Source organism: Octopus sinensis, linkage group LG4 (assembly GCF_006345805.1).
Source record: "Octopus sinensis linkage group LG4, ASM634580v1, whole genome shotgun sequence".
In the NCBI taxonomy this organism is placed as follows: domain Eukaryota; kingdom Metazoa; phylum Mollusca; class Cephalopoda; order Octopoda; family Octopodidae; genus Octopus; species Octopus sinensis.
Genome location: NC_043000.1, coordinates 15,251,256 through 15,273,105, shown reverse-complemented (window position 1 = coordinate 15,273,105; position 21,850 = coordinate 15,251,256). Strand labels below are relative to the sequence as shown.

General features: G+C 39.1%; 1 protein-coding gene and 1 long non-coding RNA gene across 2 annotated transcripts in view; both read left to right on the top strand.

Annotated features, from left to right (window-relative positions):
- LOC115210942 (sialin) overlaps positions 1-21,850 on the top strand; it is a 52,847-nt gene that overhangs the window by 6,077 nt on the left and 24,920 nt on the right. Inside the window, exon 2 of the mRNA XM_029779732.2 lies at positions 18,176-18,378. Coding sequence (XP_029635592.1) covers positions 18,176-18,378 — 203 coding nt within the window. The remainder of the gene's footprint in view (positions 1-18,175; positions 18,379-21,850) is intronic.
- On the top strand, positions 14,399-17,552 carry LOC118762885. The gene is made up of 3 exons (XR_004998638.1): positions 14,399-14,637; positions 15,285-15,289; positions 17,541-17,552. It is a non-coding gene; the product is annotated as an uncharacterized LOC118762885 (long non-coding RNA).

The window sequence follows — 21,850 nt, the reverse complement described above, 5'->3', positions numbered from 1 at the left end:
GTTCCAGCATGGCCACAGTCAAATGACTGAGACAAGTAAAAGAGTAAAGAAAAGAGTATATATACACATATATATACTCACCCACCTTTGTTTCGCTGACGACATCGTAATCATCGCTGAAACCACAGATCAGCACGGATGGAGCTCGACATCAAAAGCTCTGCATTAGGTCTCAAGATGAACCGCATGAAAACGAAGTTCATGTGGTCAGACAATGAACCAACAGGTCGAATGGTGATCGACAGTGATGAAATAGAGGAGGTAAAAGAATATGTCTACCTGGGACAGGAAGTGAATATGTGCCGAGATATCGAAAAGGAGATCTCATGGAGAGTAAGGGCTGGATGGAAGGCATTTAATGGCATAAGGGATGTGCTCAAGGGAAGGTTGGACAGGACCACCCACGCCTACCTCATCAATAGCACAGTTCTATTTGCAATGTTATATGGTAGTGAAACATGGGTTACAACAAAGACAGAAGAACAGAGATTGGTAACGGCTCAAAGAGCCATAGAGAGGTCAATGCTTGGAATCTCGTTGAGAGAGCACATCAGTAGTGAGGTCATCAGAGAGAAGTCCGACGTGAGGGATGTCATCGTAGCAAGTCTAGATGAGCTGGACACGTCATGCGGCTCACCGATAATCAGTGGACCCATGCAGTTGTCAAATGGTACCTGCGCGAGCGGAAATGACAACTCGGAAGGCCTCCATGTCAGTGGAGTTACAATTTCAGGAAAGCGATTGGGATCACATGGATGAGAAAGGCACAATCCAGAGAGGAGTGGACAGCGTGCTGTGACCAGTGGTGTCAAATGGATGCCCAACGGACTGGTCGGTCAAGGTGATATATATATATATATATGGAGCAGCTTCAAGCTGTTCCATTTAATCGATCAATGCAAGCATTACATCAATTTGAAATAAATAGCGCTCCTCGGACACATAAAACCATTTAGGTTTTCAACATACATGATACTCCATAATAATTTTTTAGCAAATCTTTTCATTAAACTAGAGAATAAAGGAATTACAGTGCTTACTGCTATTATTGTAGCAGAATGAACTTAGTGAGAAAATACTTAAATCCTACTATAATTTAGAGTGACAGAAGAGAATAACAATGAGGGCCAAGAAAGAGCAGTGGTGATATAGCTACATTCATCTTTATCCTTATCACAATCAAAAGATCCAATACAGCAAATATTCTACATCCCCTTAGAATTAAAAATGATTGGGAATTGACATTTAAGTTCTTGTTGCTGGTGATAAATTAATTAATGTCAGATACTCTTCCCTATCCTTATTTTACTGTGGCTATAAATTCGCCATGTCTACATAAAAGAACATGCCTCAGAGATGCTAACAAGATAATGGTATATGGGTGATAACCAGAAAGAGAAAGGGCAAGGGCGACTTAAACTATATTATGATTATCAATTAAAAGGGGCTTAAAATAGAAAACAAAAGAGGTCACAATGAGATCTAAGTGGGTATTAAGGGTACATGCACTTACATGTATGGACATTATGCATTAATACCTGGACATCCTTGTTACTTATTACAGAGATGTATTTGCATAGCAAATGACCTGATCTGAGATGGTGTGCTGGAATGAAAACAATTGCAGCATGGAAGGTGTTTATAAGCCATTTAAGAAACTCATAAAAACCGTTAGATTCACTTTAACATTTAAATTTTATTTGCCAAAATATTTTCGTTGGTTTCAGACCACGACATGTTCACAGACAAAATTCCGTGCTGCATCCTTGTCACTTATTTGCTTTTTATTCACCTAACTTCAAACTGTGCGAACAATACCAGACTGACTTGGTACCTCAACTTAAGTACTTAATTCAATTGAATCTTATATATATATACTTATATGGAGGAGGCACGTGGAATGAAGAGTCGCTGAAGAGGTCATACGATGTGTGATGAAAGATTTCAGATGAAGGACACTAAAATAAAAACAATAATAAAGTGAAGAATGAATATATAATGCATATGTTTATTTGGAAAACAAAATGACCAGACTGAAATATGCGTAAGCTCGCAAGAAATGAAGCCAGTATGCTCCGATGGATGTGTAATGTCAGTGTTCATAATCGACAGAGTGTAAGTACCTTGAGAGAAAAGTTGAACCTAAGAAGCATCAGTTGTGGTGTGCAAGAGAGACGGCTGCGCTGGTATGGTCATGTGACGAGAATGGCTGAAGATAGTTGTGTGCAAAAGTGCTACACCCTAGCAGTTGAGGGAACCTGTGGAAGAGGTAGACCCAGGAAAACCTGGGACGAGGTGGTGAAGCACGACCTTCGAACTTTAGGTCTCACCAAGGAAATGACTAGAGACCGAGACCTATGGAAGTATGCTGTGCGTGAGAAGACCCGGCAAGACTAGTGAGGCCATAACCCGTGGCCCCTACCTGGGACGTAGTCAGTCCACCTGTGCATACCTTCCTTCTTGTGACACTTGTGAAGACCTGTTGAGGCAAGTGAAAATCAAACCAAATCAAAATAGATGAACATCAATGGAATTTGTATCTTTGTGGTACCAGTGTCGGTGGCACATAAAATCACCCACTATACTCTCGGAGTGGTTGGCGTTAGGAAGGGCATCCAGTTGTAGAAACACTGCCAGATCTGACTGGCCTGGTGCAGCCTTTGGGCTCCCAGACCCCAGTTAAACCGTTCAACCCATGCTAGCATGGAAAGCGGACGTTAAACGATGATGATGATGATATATATATATATATATATATATATATAATATATATATATATATATATCATCATCATCATCGTTTTACATCCACTTTCAATGCTGGCATGGGTTGGACGGTTTGACTGAGGACTGGTGACCCAGAGGCTGTACCGGGCTCAATCTGATCTGGCAAAGATTCTACAGCTGGATGCCCTTCCTAACGCCAACCACTCTGAGAGTATAGTGGATGCTTTTACGTGCCACTGGTACGAGAGCCAGTCAGGTGGTACTGGCAATGACCACACTCAAATGGTGTTTTTACGTGCTACCTGCACGGGAGCCAGTCTGGCAGCACTAGCAACAACCACGCTCGAATATTGTTTTTCACATGCCACCAGCACATGTGCTGATAAAGCGACGGTGGCAATGATCATGCTCAAATGATGCTTTTCACATGTCACCAGCATGGGAGCCAATCCGTGGCCCTGGCAATGATCACACTCGGATGTGCTTTCAACATTCCACTGGCATGAGTGCCAATCAGGCGGTTCTGTCATCGGCCACATCAGCAATTTTGATTTGTTAACACTTGCCTCAATAGGTCTTCACAAGCAAGGTTTATTGTCCAGTGAATGAGGGATATTCATAAATTGGCTGGTTACACCCACTAGCATAGGCCATGAGCTATGGTCTCACTTGGCTTGCCGGGTCTTCTCATGCATAGCATACCTCCAAAGGTCCAGTTAGTAGTCATTGCCTCAGTAAGGCCCAATGTTCGAAGGTCGTGCTTCACCACCCATCCCAGGTCTTCCTGGGTCTACTTTTTCCACAGGTTCCCTCAACTGCTAGGGTGTGGCACTTCTTCACACAGCTGTCCTCATCCATTTGCAACACATGACTATACTAGCGCAGTCATCTCTCTTGCACACCTCATCTGATGCTTCTTAAGTCCAACTTTTCTTTCAGGGTGCTTACACTCTGTCGTGTATGCACACTGACATTACACATCCAGCAGAGCATATTCTCTTCATTCCTTGCAAGCTTATGCATGTCTTCAGCAGTCACAGCCCATGTTTTACTGCCATGTAGAATGGCTGTTCACACACATGCATCATACAGTCTACCTTTTACTCTGAGCAGAAGGCCCTTTGTCACCAGCAGAGGTAGGAGCTCTCTGAACTTTGCCCAGGCTATTCTTCTTCTATCAGCTACACTATCAGAGCATCTACCCCTGCTACTGACTTGGTCCCTTAGGTAACAGAAGCTATCAACTACTTCTAGTTTTTCTCCTTGGAATGTTACAGAAGCTGTTCTCTGCACATTTTCAATGTTTATAGCACCTGAGCGCTTGCCATATATATATACGGCGGTTGTTTACTCTTTATACAGAGTCTGACCATCTCTTGTACCTACACCTTAGATTCATCATGGCGTCTGATGTGGCTTTTAGAACCAGACAATGTATTGAGAAGACATCCACATAGATTGCATATCTGATTTGGACCACCAAGAGTTGCAGATTAGTTCTGATCTTAATGCCTCCGTTAGAATTGCAGACCTTATGGCATACACAACATTGAAAGGTGTGCACAGGTATATAGGTGGAATAGTTGGTGGAGGTTCGTTTTTCACCGGTCCTCGAATGAAATTTGAGTCCAGCAAAGGAAAGGTATGGTCTGTCACAAACTGCACACAAAAAAGGTCACTGACTAAAGGTGGTGCTCCAGCATGGCCGCAGTCAAATGACTGAAACACGTAAAAGAGTACATGCCTTGTTGATTTCCGTATAGCTAATTATATACTCTAAAATTAAACAAGGCATTTGGCTGTAAGTGTACAGCATTAAACTAACAACTCATGGCTCATGCATTTAAGTATATTAATGCTTGTCAATGTTCTACGGAAGAATATACTATTTCATGATATCTCGGTCAACCTAACTATTTGAAATACATACCAGCAAATCATCGGTATTTTAATATTCACTTCTACATGCTCAGACAGAATTTGTTGAGGCAGATTTTTTATGGTGAAACGCCCTTCCTGTCACCAACCCTCACCTGTTTCCAAGTAAAGTAGAATTTCCCCAAGGCGGACATCTTTACAAGAAAGATTGGAAACAAAGGATAAAGCTGTATGGCAGTGACACTCACAACCTTCACCTCCCTGCCAGCACCCGTAACTAGATCTCTTCTCTTCATTTCAGTACTCATCCTTCCCTTCTCTCATTCTACCTACTTCCCTTTCTCAGTTCTATAGCCTCAGCCACCCCTGATTAATAACATCTGTTACTCTCTCTTTACTCTTTTACTTGTTTCAGTCATTTGACTGTGGCCATGCTGGAGCACCGCCCTTAGTCGAGTAAATCGACCCCAGGACTTATTCTTTGTAAGCCTAGTACTTATTCTATCAGTCTCTTTTGCCGAACTGCTAAGTTACGGTGACGTAAACACACCAGCATCGGTTGTCAAGCAATGTTGGGGGGGACAAACAGAGACACACAAACATATACACACACACACACATACACACACACACACACACACACACACACATATATATATGTATATGTATATGTGTGTGTGTGTGTGTGTGTATATATGTTTGTGTGTCTCTGTTTGTCCCCCCCAACATCGCTTGACAACCGATGCTGGTGTGTTTACGTCACCGTAACTTAGCAGTTATATATATACATGTATATGACGGGCTTCTTTCAGTTTCCGTCTACCAAATCCAATCACAAGGCTTTGGTCGACCCAAGGTGCCACGCAGTGGAACTGAACCCGGAGCCATGTGGTTGGTAAACAAGCTACTAACCACACAGCCACTCCTACACCTGTTGTCAATACATCCAACAACACCCTTAACAATTCTATCCATTCCACCCCTTCCACTCATCTCTCACCTTCTATTTCTCTTAATTCCCTGAACAATCAACATTCCCTCTTGCTCCTCTACTTCTCTTATCTTTTCTTGCCCTTCCTCTGCTTCAACACTCCCCTCCACTGCTGAACCACATACTTCCTCCTTCCACCTACTTTTATTTGCCTTCTTCAAGCATTCTGCTCTTAAATTCTCTGCATTATGATCTAAAAAGCTAGATGTCAATCTCTCCACCCTGAAGATGGTGGCCAGATTCTCTGCAATGCTTTTATACATCCACTGCTGATTGCATATCTTTGACCTTTTGTACATTCCATCTGCCAACTATAAAATAATTTAGAGTCCCAACATACAGCTGTGGACCTGAAATACCATACCCTCTCCCCTCAATTGTCTGTATTTTTTGTACTCCATGTGAATCTGTTCTGTAAATATATAAACATCTATATACTTATACATAAATGCACATCTGAACATTTTCAGATTTTGTTAATTCTTACTTTAGAATATCAAGCACTCTTTGTCTATTACATAAGGATGTATCAAAAGAAGTTTTGAGAAATATATTTGTGTGCTCGTCTGGCACCTGTGTCGGTGGCACATAAAAAGCACCATCCGAGCGTGGCCGTTCGCCAGCCTCGTCTGGCACCTGTGTCGGTGGCACATAAAATCACCCACTACACTCTCGGAGTGGTTGGCGTTAGGATAGGGCATCCAGCTGTAGAAACACTGCCAGATCTGACTGGCCTGGTGCAGCCTTTGGGCTTCCCAGACCCCAGTTGAACCGTCCAACCCATGCTAGCATGGAAAGCGGACGTTAAACGATGATGATGATGATATGTGTGTGTGTGTGTAGGTGTTGTAGGTGTGTGTGTGTATGCATGTGTGTGTAGGTGTTGTTAGCCACATGGTTTAGGGTTCAGTTTCAGTGCAAGGTACCTTCCATGAATAAGGAAATCTTTCTATGGTTGTACCTTTTTCTGTCGAACTAACAGGCTTTGGAACTCTCTTCCATCACATTGTTTCCCCCCACTCCTTATGACCTGGACTCTTTCTAGTCTAAAGTAATTTCATTTCTTTCATCTTAATTTCTCTTGAACTTTCTAGTAAAAAATAAAAAGCCCTTGAACAAGTGTTTTATACTATAGCCACCAGGCTGAACAAAGCCTTGTGGGATAACAATATGAATAGAAGATAAACGAGAATGAGCAATTGATGGTAATGGAGATGGGTAAGAGTGAGAATGGTGGGTGTCAGTGAAGAGTGATACAAGAGAGAGCGGTGGGGGTGGGGAAGCTGGCTAACAATAAAGATTAGTAAATACTGACATTTGGCATTATGATGTAAGTGAAATTGAGCAATAAAGGTCATGATGGAAGAATGGAAGAGAAATAAAATGTCATGGTATGGAGGATGGTTGACTACAAAGAGATCCAGTGCCGTCCCTCATTACACAGAATAGGAGAGAGGGTGAGTAATAGACAAAAAAGCAATAGATGGAAGCATAACTGGAATATAATGGGCAAAAGTTCCAAATAGAGGAGATCATTAAGAGTGTCTTTGATAAAACATAAAAGCAATGAAAAAGTGTTACAAGATGCAAATACAAAGGGATCATTACTTAAAGAAAAGGAAAGCTAAAGTACTTTGGTCACAAGGCTGGAAGCACTCTGTCGGTTACGACGACAAGGGTTCCGGTTGATCTCGGGAATATTCAGCGTGACACAGAGAGTGACAAGGCCGGTCCTTTGAAATACAGGTACAACAGAAACAGGAAGTAAGAGTGAGAGAAAGTTGTGGTGAAAGAGTACAGCAGGGATCACCACCATCCCCTGCCGGAGCCTCGTGGAGCTTTAAGTGTTTTCACTCAATAAACACTCACAACGCCCGGTCTTAGAATTGAAACCGCGATCCTATGACCGCGAGTCCGCTGCCCTGACCACTGGGCCATTGCGCCTCCACGGTCACAAGGCATACATAAACTGTCACTAGAAGGGAAGATAAATGATGGCAAATGCTCAACAGGGAAACCTAGAACAAACTGGTTTGATAACATCAAGGACTGGACTAAACTATTATATTGTGGATGTGTAGGCATGATAGAGGAAAGACCCGAATGGAGATCCTTGATATTGTACCTGCAGAGAGTAGACCTGTTGATTCGCCCTAGATATGGTGGTATATTTCAGTAAGAATTTAACTCACTACTAATTATTCAAATTGGTCCCAATAATTGCATTTAAAAGATTATTCTCCCCTATCTCCCATTTCTCTCTCTCTCTCTCTCTCTCTATATATATATATATCATCATCATCATCATCATTTAGCGTCCGTTTTCCATGCTAGCATAGGTTGGACGGTTCAACTGGGGTCTGTGAAGCCGGAAGGCTTCATCAGGCCCAGTCAGATCTGGCATTGTTTCTACGGCTGGATGCCCTTCCTAACGCCAACCACTCCGTGAGTGTAGTGGGTGCTTTTTACATGCCATCTGCACAGGTGCCAGACAGAGCTGGCAAACAGCCACAAACGGATGGTGCTTTTACGTGCCACCGGCACGGGGGCCAGGTGAGGCTATATATATTATATAATAATAATATTAGGGAGTATAACTCCAAACATACAGGGAAAAATTCAATTTAGTATTAAATCAAATTTCACAATATAAATATATAATATATAAATTAGAGAAAAGCCCACTATTATGCAATTCAAACAATGATAGACATAAACCAAATCATAAATAAAAAATAAAAAATATAGTGGTTTTTATTCTCTAATTGATATATATATTGTATATATATATATATATATATATATATATATATATATATATATATATATATTAGAAGAAATGAGGTAATCAGAAGATCGGATGGTTCATATTTATAGATATTTATTTATATATTACATTTTTTACATATATATATCATATCATTCAGATCATATCATTCAGATTATTAGTGCTTTCTCCCATTCCAGTGGGGTTTTCAAATCAAAAAAATTTTTGGATTTGAAAACCCCACTGGAATGGGAGAAAGCGCTAATAATCCGAATGATATGATCTGAATGATATGATAAATATATATGTAAAAAATGTAATATATAAATAAATATCTATAAATATGAACCATCCGATCTTCTGATTACCTCATTTCTTCTAATATATAATACCTGTACATCATCTCCAAACCTTCCAATATATATATATATATATATATATATATATATGAGCACGTCTTTTCTTCAATGATGCAAATGAATTAAAAATGAAAAAAAGCATTCTCATGTGTCATGGTTAAATTAATTATTAAGACCTGAATGGAGATTTTTGATATTGAACCTGCTGAGAGCAGACGGCACCTGACGACGGCAGCAGCGGCGGCAGCAGCAATGAATATGACGACAATGCTGCTACTACTGCTGCTGTTGCTTCACAATCACTATTACTATCATCATTTTAACAAACATTTTATTATGCTTACATAGGTGTGTGGGTCTTCTCCTCCACTGGATGGAAGCACTCCGTCGGTTACGACGATGAGGGTTCCGGTTGATCCGAATCAACGGAACAGCCTGCTCGTGAAATTAACGTGTAAGTGGCTGAGCACTCCACAGACACGTGCACCCTTAACGTAGTTCTAAGGGATATTCAGCGTGACACAGAGAGTGACAAGGCCGGCCCCTTGAAATACAGGTACAACAGAAACAGGAAGTAAGAGTGAGAGGAAGTTGTGGTGAAAGAGTACAGCAGGGATCACCACCATCCCCTGCCGGAGCCTCGTGGAGCTTTTTAGGTGTTTTCGCTCAATAAACACTCACAACGCCCGGTCTGAGAATCGAAACCGCAATCCTATGACCGCGAGTCCGCTGCCTTAACCACTGGGCCATTGCGCCTCCACTCTCCTCCACTATGTATCATTACTCATCATACTTCTTTGTCATGTCCTTTGTGAGGCTCCTCATGAGATCAGTCTTTACTACTTTGTCCAAAGTCTTCATATATCTCCTTCTCCTATAGGTTCATTTTGAATATTTGGCACACACATTTCGAAATGGATGCCTTTTCAAATAAGTTTATCTTAATAATATTGATGTGACTCTACCCTGTACTGTTCTATAGAGATGAGGAATTATGTACATTATTTACATTCGACGGATGTTTGTCCTCATCTTGTTTGTTGTGGCGTAGTGGTTAAGAGCGCAGGCTACTATACCCCAAGATTTTGAGTTCGATTCCAAGCAGTGACCTGAACAATAACAATAATAATAATAATAACATCGAAAAATACCTTAGGAATGAGAACCCAGGTTCGAAATTTCCCTAAGACAGCTGATATGGCCGCTCTTGTATATATATATATATATATATATATAATAAAATCAAAATTAGCAACAGAATATCAAGTAGTGATGCAGTATAACTGTACTGCATCACTATTTGATATCCTGTTACTTATTTTGATTTTATTCACCCGACTTTGAGCTGTGCAGATAATACTGGACTGATTTGGTGCTTCAACTTAAGTACCTAATTGAACTGAATCTCAATTTATTTCTTATATATATATATATATGTATGTATAGTAAAACCAATATCAAGTAAAACCAATACCATAGCTGGGGCCGGTGCCCCCTGACTGGCTCCCATGCTGGTGACATGTAAAAAGCACCATCCGAATGTAGTCAATGCCAGGTCCACCTGACTGGCTCCTGTGCTAGTGGCACGTAAAAAGCACTGACCAAATGTGGCCGATGCCAGTACCCCCTGACTGGCTCCTGTGCCAGTGGAATGTGAAAAGCACCCACTACACTCTTGGAGTGGTTGGCATTAGGAAGGGCATCCAGCTGTAGAAACATTGCCAGATCAGATTGGAGCCTGGTGCAGCTGCTGGCTCTCCAGGCCTCAGTCACCCACAGCCTTCACCCACCTTGTCAATGTGTTCATTATACAACCCCAACCCAACACCACCACAACCACCGTCAGATATGGTACAATCCACATCATACAAGTATGATATGGAAGGCTGGAGGGAGGTTGAGTAATTGTATATGTATAATAGAAAATTGGAATATTGAACATGCACAAATTGTATGCCAATGGAGACCACTGGTAGGCTTCAGTGATTTCCAATGGCAGCAGTCTTGTTCCATCTTTCTATCTGTCTACCACAAAGTTCATAACAGTACTGATTTACCTTGGAGATATTGATCACCTACAAGCTGACACTTAAAATTATATTGATTGATTGATTATTGTTGGTATTGTTGTAAATACTGTTGCTGTTGTTTAATGTGAGGTCAACGCTGACTGAACAGATCTATTATTAAAATTATTCCAGAAATATTTAATAATATCTAATGTGTCTTTTTATTTTTTCTGGAACCACTGAGATATAATTTAAGAGACATTCGGCTCCTATATTTCATAGTTTGAGTAACTGTGAAGATTTTCCCTCATCAGGTTGCAAAAAATGTTATTTTTTTTTTTCAGGCATGGCTGTATGGTAAAGAAGTTTGCTTCTAAACCATGTAGTTTATGGTTCAGTCCCACTGTGTGGCACCTTGGACACGTGTCTTCTACTATAGTCTCAGGCTGACCAAAGCCTTGTGAGTAGATTTGGTAGATGGAAACTAAAAGAAGTTCAATGTATGTATATATAGATAGATAGATAGATGGATACTCTTTTACTCTTTTACTTGTTTCAGTCATTTGACCGCAGCCATACTGGAGCACCACCTTTAATCGAGCAAATCAACCCCAGGACTTATTCTTTGTAAGCCTAGTACTTATTCTATTGGTCTCTTTTGCTGAACTGCTAAGTTATGGGGATATAAACACGCCACCATCGGTTGATAAGCGATGTTGGGGGGACAAACACAGACACACAAACATACACACACATATATATACATATACAGATATACGACTGGCTTCTTTCAGTTTCCGTCTAATAAATCCATTCACAAGGCTTTGGTCAGCCCGAGGCTATAGTAGAAGACACCTTGCCCAAGGTGCCACGCAGTGGGACTGAACCCGGAACCATGTGGTTGGTAAGCAAGCTACTTACCACACAGCCACTCATGCAAGTATGCATTCATATATACATGTATGCATGTATATGTGTATCTTCTTGTATGCGTTTTTTTATGTGTATATTTGTATATGTTTGCGTTTGTTGTGTGTGTGTATGTGTCTGTATGAAAATGTTACTTCATAGAAAGTTATTCTACTTCTGAAGCAGGAAACATTTTGAAGCTATTGATAAGCAAAGCACTTTTTAAGAAACTTGGAAAGAATTGTTTGGGTTTGTTGGACCATTATATTATGCATTAAATTACGTCAATTGTCTCAATTATTAAAGTGTGTGGGAAAACACTTGCATTATCAACTCTTATAAATTGAATTATACTCATATAAAATGAAGGTCAAACACCTTACTAATGTCTTCAGATAAGTTCACTATAGGCGCAGGAGTGGCTGTGTGGTAAGTAGCTTGCTTGCCAACCACATGGTTCCGGGTTCAGCCCCACTGCTTGGTACCTTAGGCATGTGTCTTCTACTATAGCCTCGGGCCAACCAAAGCCTTGTGAGTGGATTTGGTAGACAGAAACTGAAAGAAGCCCGTCATATGTGTGTGTGTGTGTGTGTGTGTGTGTTTGTATGTCTGTGTGTGTCCCCCCAACATTGCTTGACAACAGATGCTGGTGTGTTTACGTCCCCGTCACTTAGCAGTTCAGCAAGAGAGACTGATAGAATAAACTACTAGGCTTACAAAGAATAAGTCCTGGAGTCGATTTGCTCGACTAAAGGCAGTGCTCCAGCATGGCCACAGTCAAATGACTGAAACAAATAAAAGAATAAAAGAATATTGTTAATATTTATTTTAGAAGGAGTGGAAAAGGCAGAGAGCTGGACTAAATGATCTAAGGGGATGTAGTTTTGTCCCTCTGGTTCAGTTCACATTTTACCAAGCTCAGCTTCACCCTTTCCATCCCTCTGACTGGATTCAATTCAATAAACTACACCTTTTCCCTATAAATTTAAGGCTTTGTTTCTGATTCACTCTTATACTATGAAATTAGTTACATGGTTATTCTAGTAATGATATTAAATATCTACCAAAAAATATTGCCTCATTAAATTTGACATATCTCAACTGCATCCTTCAAAACTTCCATGCTTTCTGAGATTCGCCAACACTACACCTGATTTTCTCCCCTCCATACACACACAAGCATGTATCTGACTCATACATTGTTCGCTTTCCAGACATTTCTACATTACTGCATGTACTTTATATGCACTTTCTGACAAGTTGTGGTGCACCTGAGCACTGTATACAATAATTTCATTATCTCTCTCTATATAAACGGCAGTTTGTCTGTGCGTGTTTCTGTGTGTCTGTTTGCTTGTACCCTCACCCTGACCATGGCTTTCAACCGATTCTGATGAAACTTGACACACACATAGCCCAATGTCATAATTCAAAACTAACGCAGCGAAAATTTTAAAAAGTTCCCCCAGTTCTGAAAAAAATCGATAAATTCGACATGGGGTCGAGAATCAGGAACACAAACCACAAACTGTGTAGGGGACGCAACTCCACCTTTTTTAACTATCAAAAAAAAATTTACCATCATTTTTTTCCATTTTTTTGCTATTTTTTGGCTATAACTCTCTAAAAATGCTTTATAGATATTTCCCTTACAAACCTGAGCAACACTGGGCAATACTGCTAGTTATTATATAAAAACACTTTCAGCCTTGATATTCCTCAACAAAAGATAGATTGATATATAAAACTGCTTTCCACAGTTAAGAGCAATGAAATTTTTTTGAGTGGATATATCTGATCTCTGCAGTGAAAGGTTTAAACTAATATCAATTGGTAGATGGTGAGTGAAAGGCTCGAATTAATTTTCAACAAGAATGTCTTTATATGGTCACCCTACTTACTAGAAATAACAGCCAAATATCCTTCTTCCCACAGTCACATCTATCTAAATACCAGAAGAACGTATTGAATAATATAATCCTAGATACAGAGTACTTGTATAAAAAGACAGGATGGTCCCAAAAGTCGCCTAGGGGTTTAGAAATTATACTTTTAACTCCTTAGGTGACTTTTGGGACACCCTGTAGAATGCATTTGGTTCTATGTCTGGTTGATCAGGACCAAACTGGAACTAAACAACAAGTTTTCATTCTTTCACTTATGCTGATAATGTTTTAAGAGAGGCACAAAAATTGTAACACATAAATCCAAAGACTTGTGTCAGTATTTCTCTAACAATGTAAAATTTCAAATGAATTAAGTCCATGAGTGGCTGTGTGGTAAGTTGCTTGCTTATGAGCCACATGGTTCCGGGTTCAGTCCCACTGCATGGCACCTTGGGCAAGTGCCTTCTACTATAGCCTCGGGCCGACCAAAGCCTTGTGAGTGGATTTGGTAGACAGAAACTGAAAGAAGCCTGTCGTATATATGTATGTGTGTGTATATGTTTGTGTGTCTGTGTTTGTCCCCTCAACATCGCTTGACAACCGATGCCGGTGTGTTTACGTCCCCATAACTTAACAGTTCGGTAAAGGGAGCCTGATAGAATAAGTACTCGGCTTACAAAAAATAAGTCCTTGCTCGGCTAAAGGCAGTGCTCCAGCATGGCCGTAGTCAAATGACTGACACAAGTAAAAGAGTAAAAAGAGTAATCCATTTTTGTTTCACAGTTTTAATTTTTTTCTTTCCTTTTTTTTTTTAGCAAAAGGTCTAAACATTGTAGTTCAATTTTACTGCACACCACTGGAACAAAGGTGGAAAATGGGAATGGCTTTTCCCTAACCTTTTAGTAGGTAGAATATTTTGGCTATATCTGACCAAAACATTCTATTTGTTTTATGTTCAAACTGACCAGATCTTGCCTCTCACACTTACCCTAGAATATGATTCTGAAAATAAACAATCACATCACTATAATCTCAAAGTTATGAGATAATGCATGATTAATTCAAAACAATGTTAATGAATAGACTTTACATTTAATAGAGTAAGCTGAAAGGTTAAATAAGAAATTTAAATATTACTTCTAGCTCTTATTGTCTACTAATTATCTTGATGAATGTCAAGATAAGGGTATGTATAGACACCCTTGAACACACATACACACACATATAAACACATACATATAAAAAATATGTATGTGTGTGTATGTATGTGTGTGTGTGTGTATGTATATATATATATATATATATATATATAAGGATAAGATCATTAACCTAAAAATAAAATAACGATTTTATCAAGTGGTCAGCATGGAAAAAAATAGCCTTCAAAGATAATAATTAGTATAATTATAAATTAGGGTATTTATGAGATACCACCAAGCTGAAAATAGCAGGTGGTTTTAGAGTCAGATCATGGCTGCTATTTTCAGCATGGTGGTATCTCATAGATACCCTATATTATAATTTTTTGCTATGATGATTCGGTGTCTGACTGAAGATTGAAGGCTTCGAATGATTTGTCTGTGTTCCGTGTTTGTCCCTTCCTGTATTTCACGTTCTTTATATATAAAATATTTATCCCTATATATATATATAATATATATATATATAATATATATATATATATATATATAAAATACAGTGAACATTTAAACACATAAGGGATGTCCATCATAGGACTCCTTTATGCTAGAAGGAACAGCTAAAGTCCAAACTACTAATTAGGGATAAAATTTCGAAGGGAATGAAAAATAAAAACATTTACTATCTATTTCCCGGACCATGGTTTCAGACATTTTTTAGCAAATAAAATCATTTGCTAGGCGAAGTCTTCGTCAACAGGTACACCAAGATTAAACATATAAGCAAATATATATATACAGCCTCTAAGACAATATAATACCCTTTCCACTTTAATTTCTTTAGGAATAATTTCTGACATTTATTTCACCCCTACCTACTTCTATAAATATAAAATCTCTTTTGTCTCCATTCAGCAGAATATCCCTCCTCACTTTCTTGCAGTTCAAAATAACTTAAAGAATATTCTTCAGTCAGAAGATAAATTCTAATACCTTAATGTTCTTAACAGTCAAATCAACATCTCTGTCCATATATCTACCCTCTTTATAATGTTATCAATTAACATGAAAATAAGTATATGTATTGATGGAAAGCCTCTATAAATGGCTGATGATTGCTCAACATTTTAAAACTGTTGTAATACTTACAATGTTTAATAAAATGATGTAGTGTGAAACGATCGTACCAAATTACCGAAGATATTCTTGTTGCTTATTTTGATTATATATATATATATATATATATATATACATATATAAGCATGAGTGAGTCGACAAGCAAAAGGAAGAGGTACTCAATACATTTGATAGGAGCACATATATTAGCATTCAATAACAGTTTCATTCAGTTCTATGCAACTTGAAGTTTTGTAGGTTCGTCAATTGAATCTAGCTCCTTAGGCTTGTCTTGGATTTCTCTTGGATTGTCCTGAGTGTAGAATTCACAGTTTAAGTTCAAACTCATTTCAACACTCTTACTTTTTGCTATACTGAGCGTATCTAGCTCACATCTATTGTCTCTATGTGTATGTGTATGTATTTTATATATATATATATATATATATATATATACTTACATATATATTATATATGCATACATACATACATACATACATACATACATCTGTATATATAGTCTTTTACTCTTTTACTTGTTTCAGTCATTTGACTGTGGCCATGCTGGAGCACCACCTTTAGTCGAGCAAATCGACCCCAGGACTTATTCTTTGTAAGCCTAGTACTTATTCTATTGGTCTCTTTTGCCGAACCGCTAAGTTATGGGGACGTAAACACACCAGCATCTGTTGTCAAGCGATGTTGGGGGCGGGGACAAACACAGACACACACACATACATATATATGACAGGCTTCTTTCAGTTTCCATCTACCACTCACAAGGCTTTGATCAGCCCGAGGCTATAGTAGAAGACACTTGCCCAAGGTGCCATGCAGTGAGACTGAACCTGGAACCATGTGGTTGGAAAGCAAGCTACTTACCACACAGCCACTCCTACACCTATATATATATATATAAAATTTAATAAGGGTAGAAATTGATATTAATCAATTAAAACCAGTGGCCTAGCATATTAAAAAAATCCGAAGATTAAAATACTTTTACATACAAAATTTACAGGACTGACCACTAAAAGTAGATGGTCAACATGCTATATATAGACATCAAAATCACTATTGTGGAAAATAGCGATTTTGACGTCTATATCTAGCATGTTGACTGTCCACTTTTAGTGGTCAGTCCTTTACATTTTGTATATATATTTTTTTTGCGTATTTATGCGTATAATGATGACGATGATGATTCAGTATTTGGCCAAAGAAACATGAAATATATATAATTAGTGAGTGGAAGAAATGGAGTTGAACGAAGATTGTACAGTATTCCTTTTATTACATTAAATAAAAGGAATTCTGTACAATCTTCGTTCAACTCCATTTCTTCCATTCACTAATTATATTAAACTTCAATTATCCGCACCAACGCACGGTTGCAACACCATATGGTCATATCTCCAACCGTGTTTTCTCTGCTGTGATTTTTGCTACCCAGGTATCGGTTAAACTTTTGAATAATCCGTAACAAGATAATTCATCTTTCCATTTCAACAATATATATATATATATATTTAAGGTATATTCCATTAAGAACATAGTAAAGTACAAAATGGGGCTCATTCACCCTTAGAATTACCAAATAGATGATAGTAGTACATTATACTTCCAAATCTAGGTTTAGGTATTCATCGTGTTTGAAAATATTATTGATAAAATAGAGTCAACAAGAAGGAGTACAGTTAGACAGCCATTTAATAAACACTACACATGTTTCAATGCAACACAGATCCACATATACACAGGGTTTAAAGTAAGCAACGGCGTACCTGTATAATTGGATCCAGTTGGACATAGTGAGAGGAAATGATTGACGATATAATAATAATGAGGGCAACAGCAACATTGTTCTTTATAAAACACTAGCATTATCGCCCGGCGTTGCTCGGGTTTGTAAGGGAAATAACTATACAGCATTTTTAGAGAGTTATAGCCAAAAAATAGCAAAAAAATGCATTAAAAATGGAAAGAATATGATGGTAAATTTTTTTTGAAATCGTTGACTCATCGTAGACATTTTTAGAGAGTTACTTCCCTTTAAAAAAATATGCATGAAAATGGAAAAAATTATGGTAAATTATTTTTAAAATCGTAGACTCATCATAGACGTGCACTAATACCCAGAAGGGCTCGATATGAATCACGACTATAAGATACCCGGTTTTGGTTAAACTGCACCGCAAAATGTGGGAGTAGTTAGGAATTTAAATCGTAGGAGACAGACACACAACTTCACTTTTATATATAAAGATATTGAGGCAACAAACCTCTTACACACTGCTTACCACAAGCAACCTTCTTACCACACAACCACACTTCTACCTATATTGTTATTTTTTATATCATATATATAATTGACTCTATCTTCTACTACTTGCAGGTTTCCCACCCGTGCGATACAACTTAATGATATTAGGCTGGATGGCTAGTTTACTAGCTTATTGTCTGCGATTTGATCTTAGCATTGCCCTGGTGTTGATGGTAAACCAAACAAGTGCACATAATACCCCTGAATGGAATAAATCACACACCAGTTATTGTTCTGGGCGTTTAAATGACACAATTTCAACAAATACAACATTGGTAAGTTTGTTATGCATTCTTATGGGGTTTTTTTTTCTCCCACTGTCTTCTTGGTTTTCTTACTTCAGCTTCAAGGGTAGGATGTGTTTTTTTCCCCTCTAACACCTGTATCTCTTCATTTTCCAACCTCTTTCCTGCCACCTTGTCACCTTAATAATAATGACAATGGTGGCAGCGGCAGCAGTTTTGGTGGCAGTGGTAGTGGTGCAGGTAGCAGTGGTTGTGGTGGTGGTGGTAGCAGTGGTTGTGGTGATAGCTGTTGTTGTTGTTAACCACCACTTGTCAAATTATAGAAACGGCAAGTTGGCAGAAACGTTAGTACGCCGGGTGAAATACTTAGCGGTATTTCGTTTGCCACTATATGTTCTGAGTTCAAATTCCACCAAGGTTGACTTTGCCTTTCAGTCTTTCGGGGTCGATTAAATAAGTACCAGTTATGCACTGGGGTTGATATAATCGACTTAATCCGTTTGTCTGTCCTTGTTTGTCCCCTCTGTGTGTAGCCCTTTGTGGGCAGTAAAGAAATAAGAAACTAGCAGGTCCCATGAATATTTCACGGAATTAATGGTAAACTTATTGGGCTATTTCTGAAAACTTTATCCAAAGTACCTGAAAGGGTAGTCTGTGTTGTGTCTGTATCAAAAGATAGTCGCTCATTTGCTACTCACTGAAAAGTGAAAGGAATTGGAACACGATGATTACTTAATGCACTTCATACTCTTTTACTCTTTACTCTTTTACTTGTTTCAGTCATTTGACTGCAGCCATGCTGGAGCACCGCCTTTAATCGAGCAACTCGACCCCGGGACTTATTCTTTTGTAAGCCCAGTACTTATTCTATCAGTCTCTTTTGCCGAACCACTAAGTAACGGGGACGTGAAGCAATGCTAGGGGGACAAACACAGATACACAAACATATACACACACACTTATATATATACATATATACGACAGGCTTCTTTCAGTTTCCGTCTACCAAATCCACTCACAAGGCATTGGTCGGCCCGGGGCTATAGCAGAAGACACTTGCCCAAGATGCCACGCAGTGGGACTGAACTCGGAACCATGTGGTTGGTTAGCAAGCTACTTACCACACAGCCACTCCTGCGCCTATGTACATATATATACACTTTATATATTTTATGCATAATTTTATAGACTTCATACACAGCACAATCCCTCTTTTTCTTTCACTCTTTGCCTTTCCCTTCAACTAATCACATGAAAGCGTTACAGACAGGCTAAGTAACAGAAGAAGAAAAAAAACTTAGTTAAAAAAGAAAAAAAATTACATATTTTACACACCACCACCTCTCCTTGGTATTTTGATGGTATTGTAATGGTGGCCATGGTGAGCAGGTAGATAAGTGAGGCAAAAGGGGAAGAATTATTAGGAAAAACAGGAAAAGGTGTCAGAGGGGGAAAAAACACAGCCTACCCTTGAAGCTGGAGCAAGAAAACCTGGAAGAAAAGGAAAAAAAAACCCAAAAAACAAAAGTGATGGTGGGGACAAAGAAAAACATACACATACATAAATACACACACACAAACACACACACACACACACACAGCCACAATGAGGATATTTAGACCTCTTATAGGGATATTTCTCTCCAAGATACACTAGTTTAATATATTGTATCAATGAATATATTATATGAAATATAGTAAAATATCAAATATTATTATTAAGTTTGAAAACAGAGAGATCTAATGGATACAAATTAGATCGCTCTCTTTTCAAACTTAATAATCATGTTCCATGTACTCGTGCTTCATACTCTTTTGTTGTACATGTTTTGTGACATCCTGTGCCCACATATGCATATATATATATATATATACATATATACATATATATATATATACATATAGATGTAAGTATGTGCATATACGTATGTATATATTCATATATATATATATATATATAACGGGAAGCTTTATGAAAATAAACAAAAGACGAAGGCAGGTGGAATACAAGCGTAAGCTCGCAAGAAATGAAGCCAATATGCTCCGATGGATGTGTAATGTCAGTGTTCATAATCGACACAGTGAGAGAAAAGTTGAACCTAAGAAGCATCAGTTGTGGTGTGCAAGAGAGACGGCTGCGCTGGTATGGTCATGTGACGAGAATGGCTGAAGATAGTTGTGTGCAAAAGTGCTACACCCTAGCAGTTGAGGGAACCTGTGGAAGAGGTAGACCCAGGAAAACCTGGGACAAGGTGGTGAAGCACGACCTTCGAACTTTAGGTTTCACCAAGGAAATGACTAGAGACCGAGACCTATGGAAGTATGCTGTGCGTGAGAAGACCCGGCAAGACTAGTGAGGCCATAAACCATGGCCCCTACCTGGGACGTAGTCAGTCCACCTGTGCATACCTTCCTTCTTGGGACACTTGTGAAGACCTGTTGAGGCAAGTGAAAATAAAAAAAAATCAGACCAAATCAAAATAGATGAACATCAATGGAATTTGTATCTTTGTGGTACCAGTGCCGGTGGCATATAAGAAAACCATCCGAACGTGGCTGTAGCCAGTACCGCATCGACTGGCCTCCATGCTGTGGGCACGTAACAAACACCATCCGATCATGGCCATTCGCCAGCCTTGTCTGGCACCTGTGTCGGTGGCACATAAAAAACACCATCCAAGCGTGGTCGTTCGCCAGCCTCGTCTGGCACCTGTGTCGGTGGCACATAAAAAACCACATCCGAGCGTGGCCGTTCGCCAGCCTCGTCTGGTACCTGTGTCGGTGGCACATAAAATCACCCACTACACTCTCGGAGTGGTTGGCGTGAGGAAGGGCATCCAGCTGTAGAAACACTGCCAGATCTGACTGGCCTGGTGCAGCCTTCGGGCTCCCTAGACCCCAGTTGAACCGTTCAACCCATGCTAGCATGGAAAGCGGACGTTAAACGACGATGATGATGATGATGATGAATTGTATTAGTATGGCGCTCAGGAATATAAATAAAACAAGTCTTTTACGTTTCAAGCCTACGCTCTTCAACAGAAAGATACACAGAAAGAAATTTCAGTCTACCAGATCTTCTCACAAGGCTTTGGTCAGTCTGAGACTGTGGTGTGTCACTCTGGTGCATAAGGTTTCCGGTCCATAGATGGTTTAGCTTTATGGAGTATGCCCAAGGTGCCATGCAGTGGGACCGAACACTGAACCATGTGGTTGGGAAGCAATTTCTTACCACACAGCCACAGAAACTTATTCTAACACAATTTTAGTGGATTGTAACTCCTAAAGAGAACATGTGTGGTTCTAACAGCAAAGGGATTGCAATTTCAAATTTGCTGGATTTGATTTATGTTCACTGCAGCTAGAATTCTCTTTCTTCTCTATGCAGGTTATAACCAACAAAACTTTTAAGAAAGGCAAGAAGAATATTCTTATTTGGTGGTGGTGGATGGTTGTGGTGTTAGTAGTAGTAATTGTGAGTGTTTATTGAGCGAAAACACCT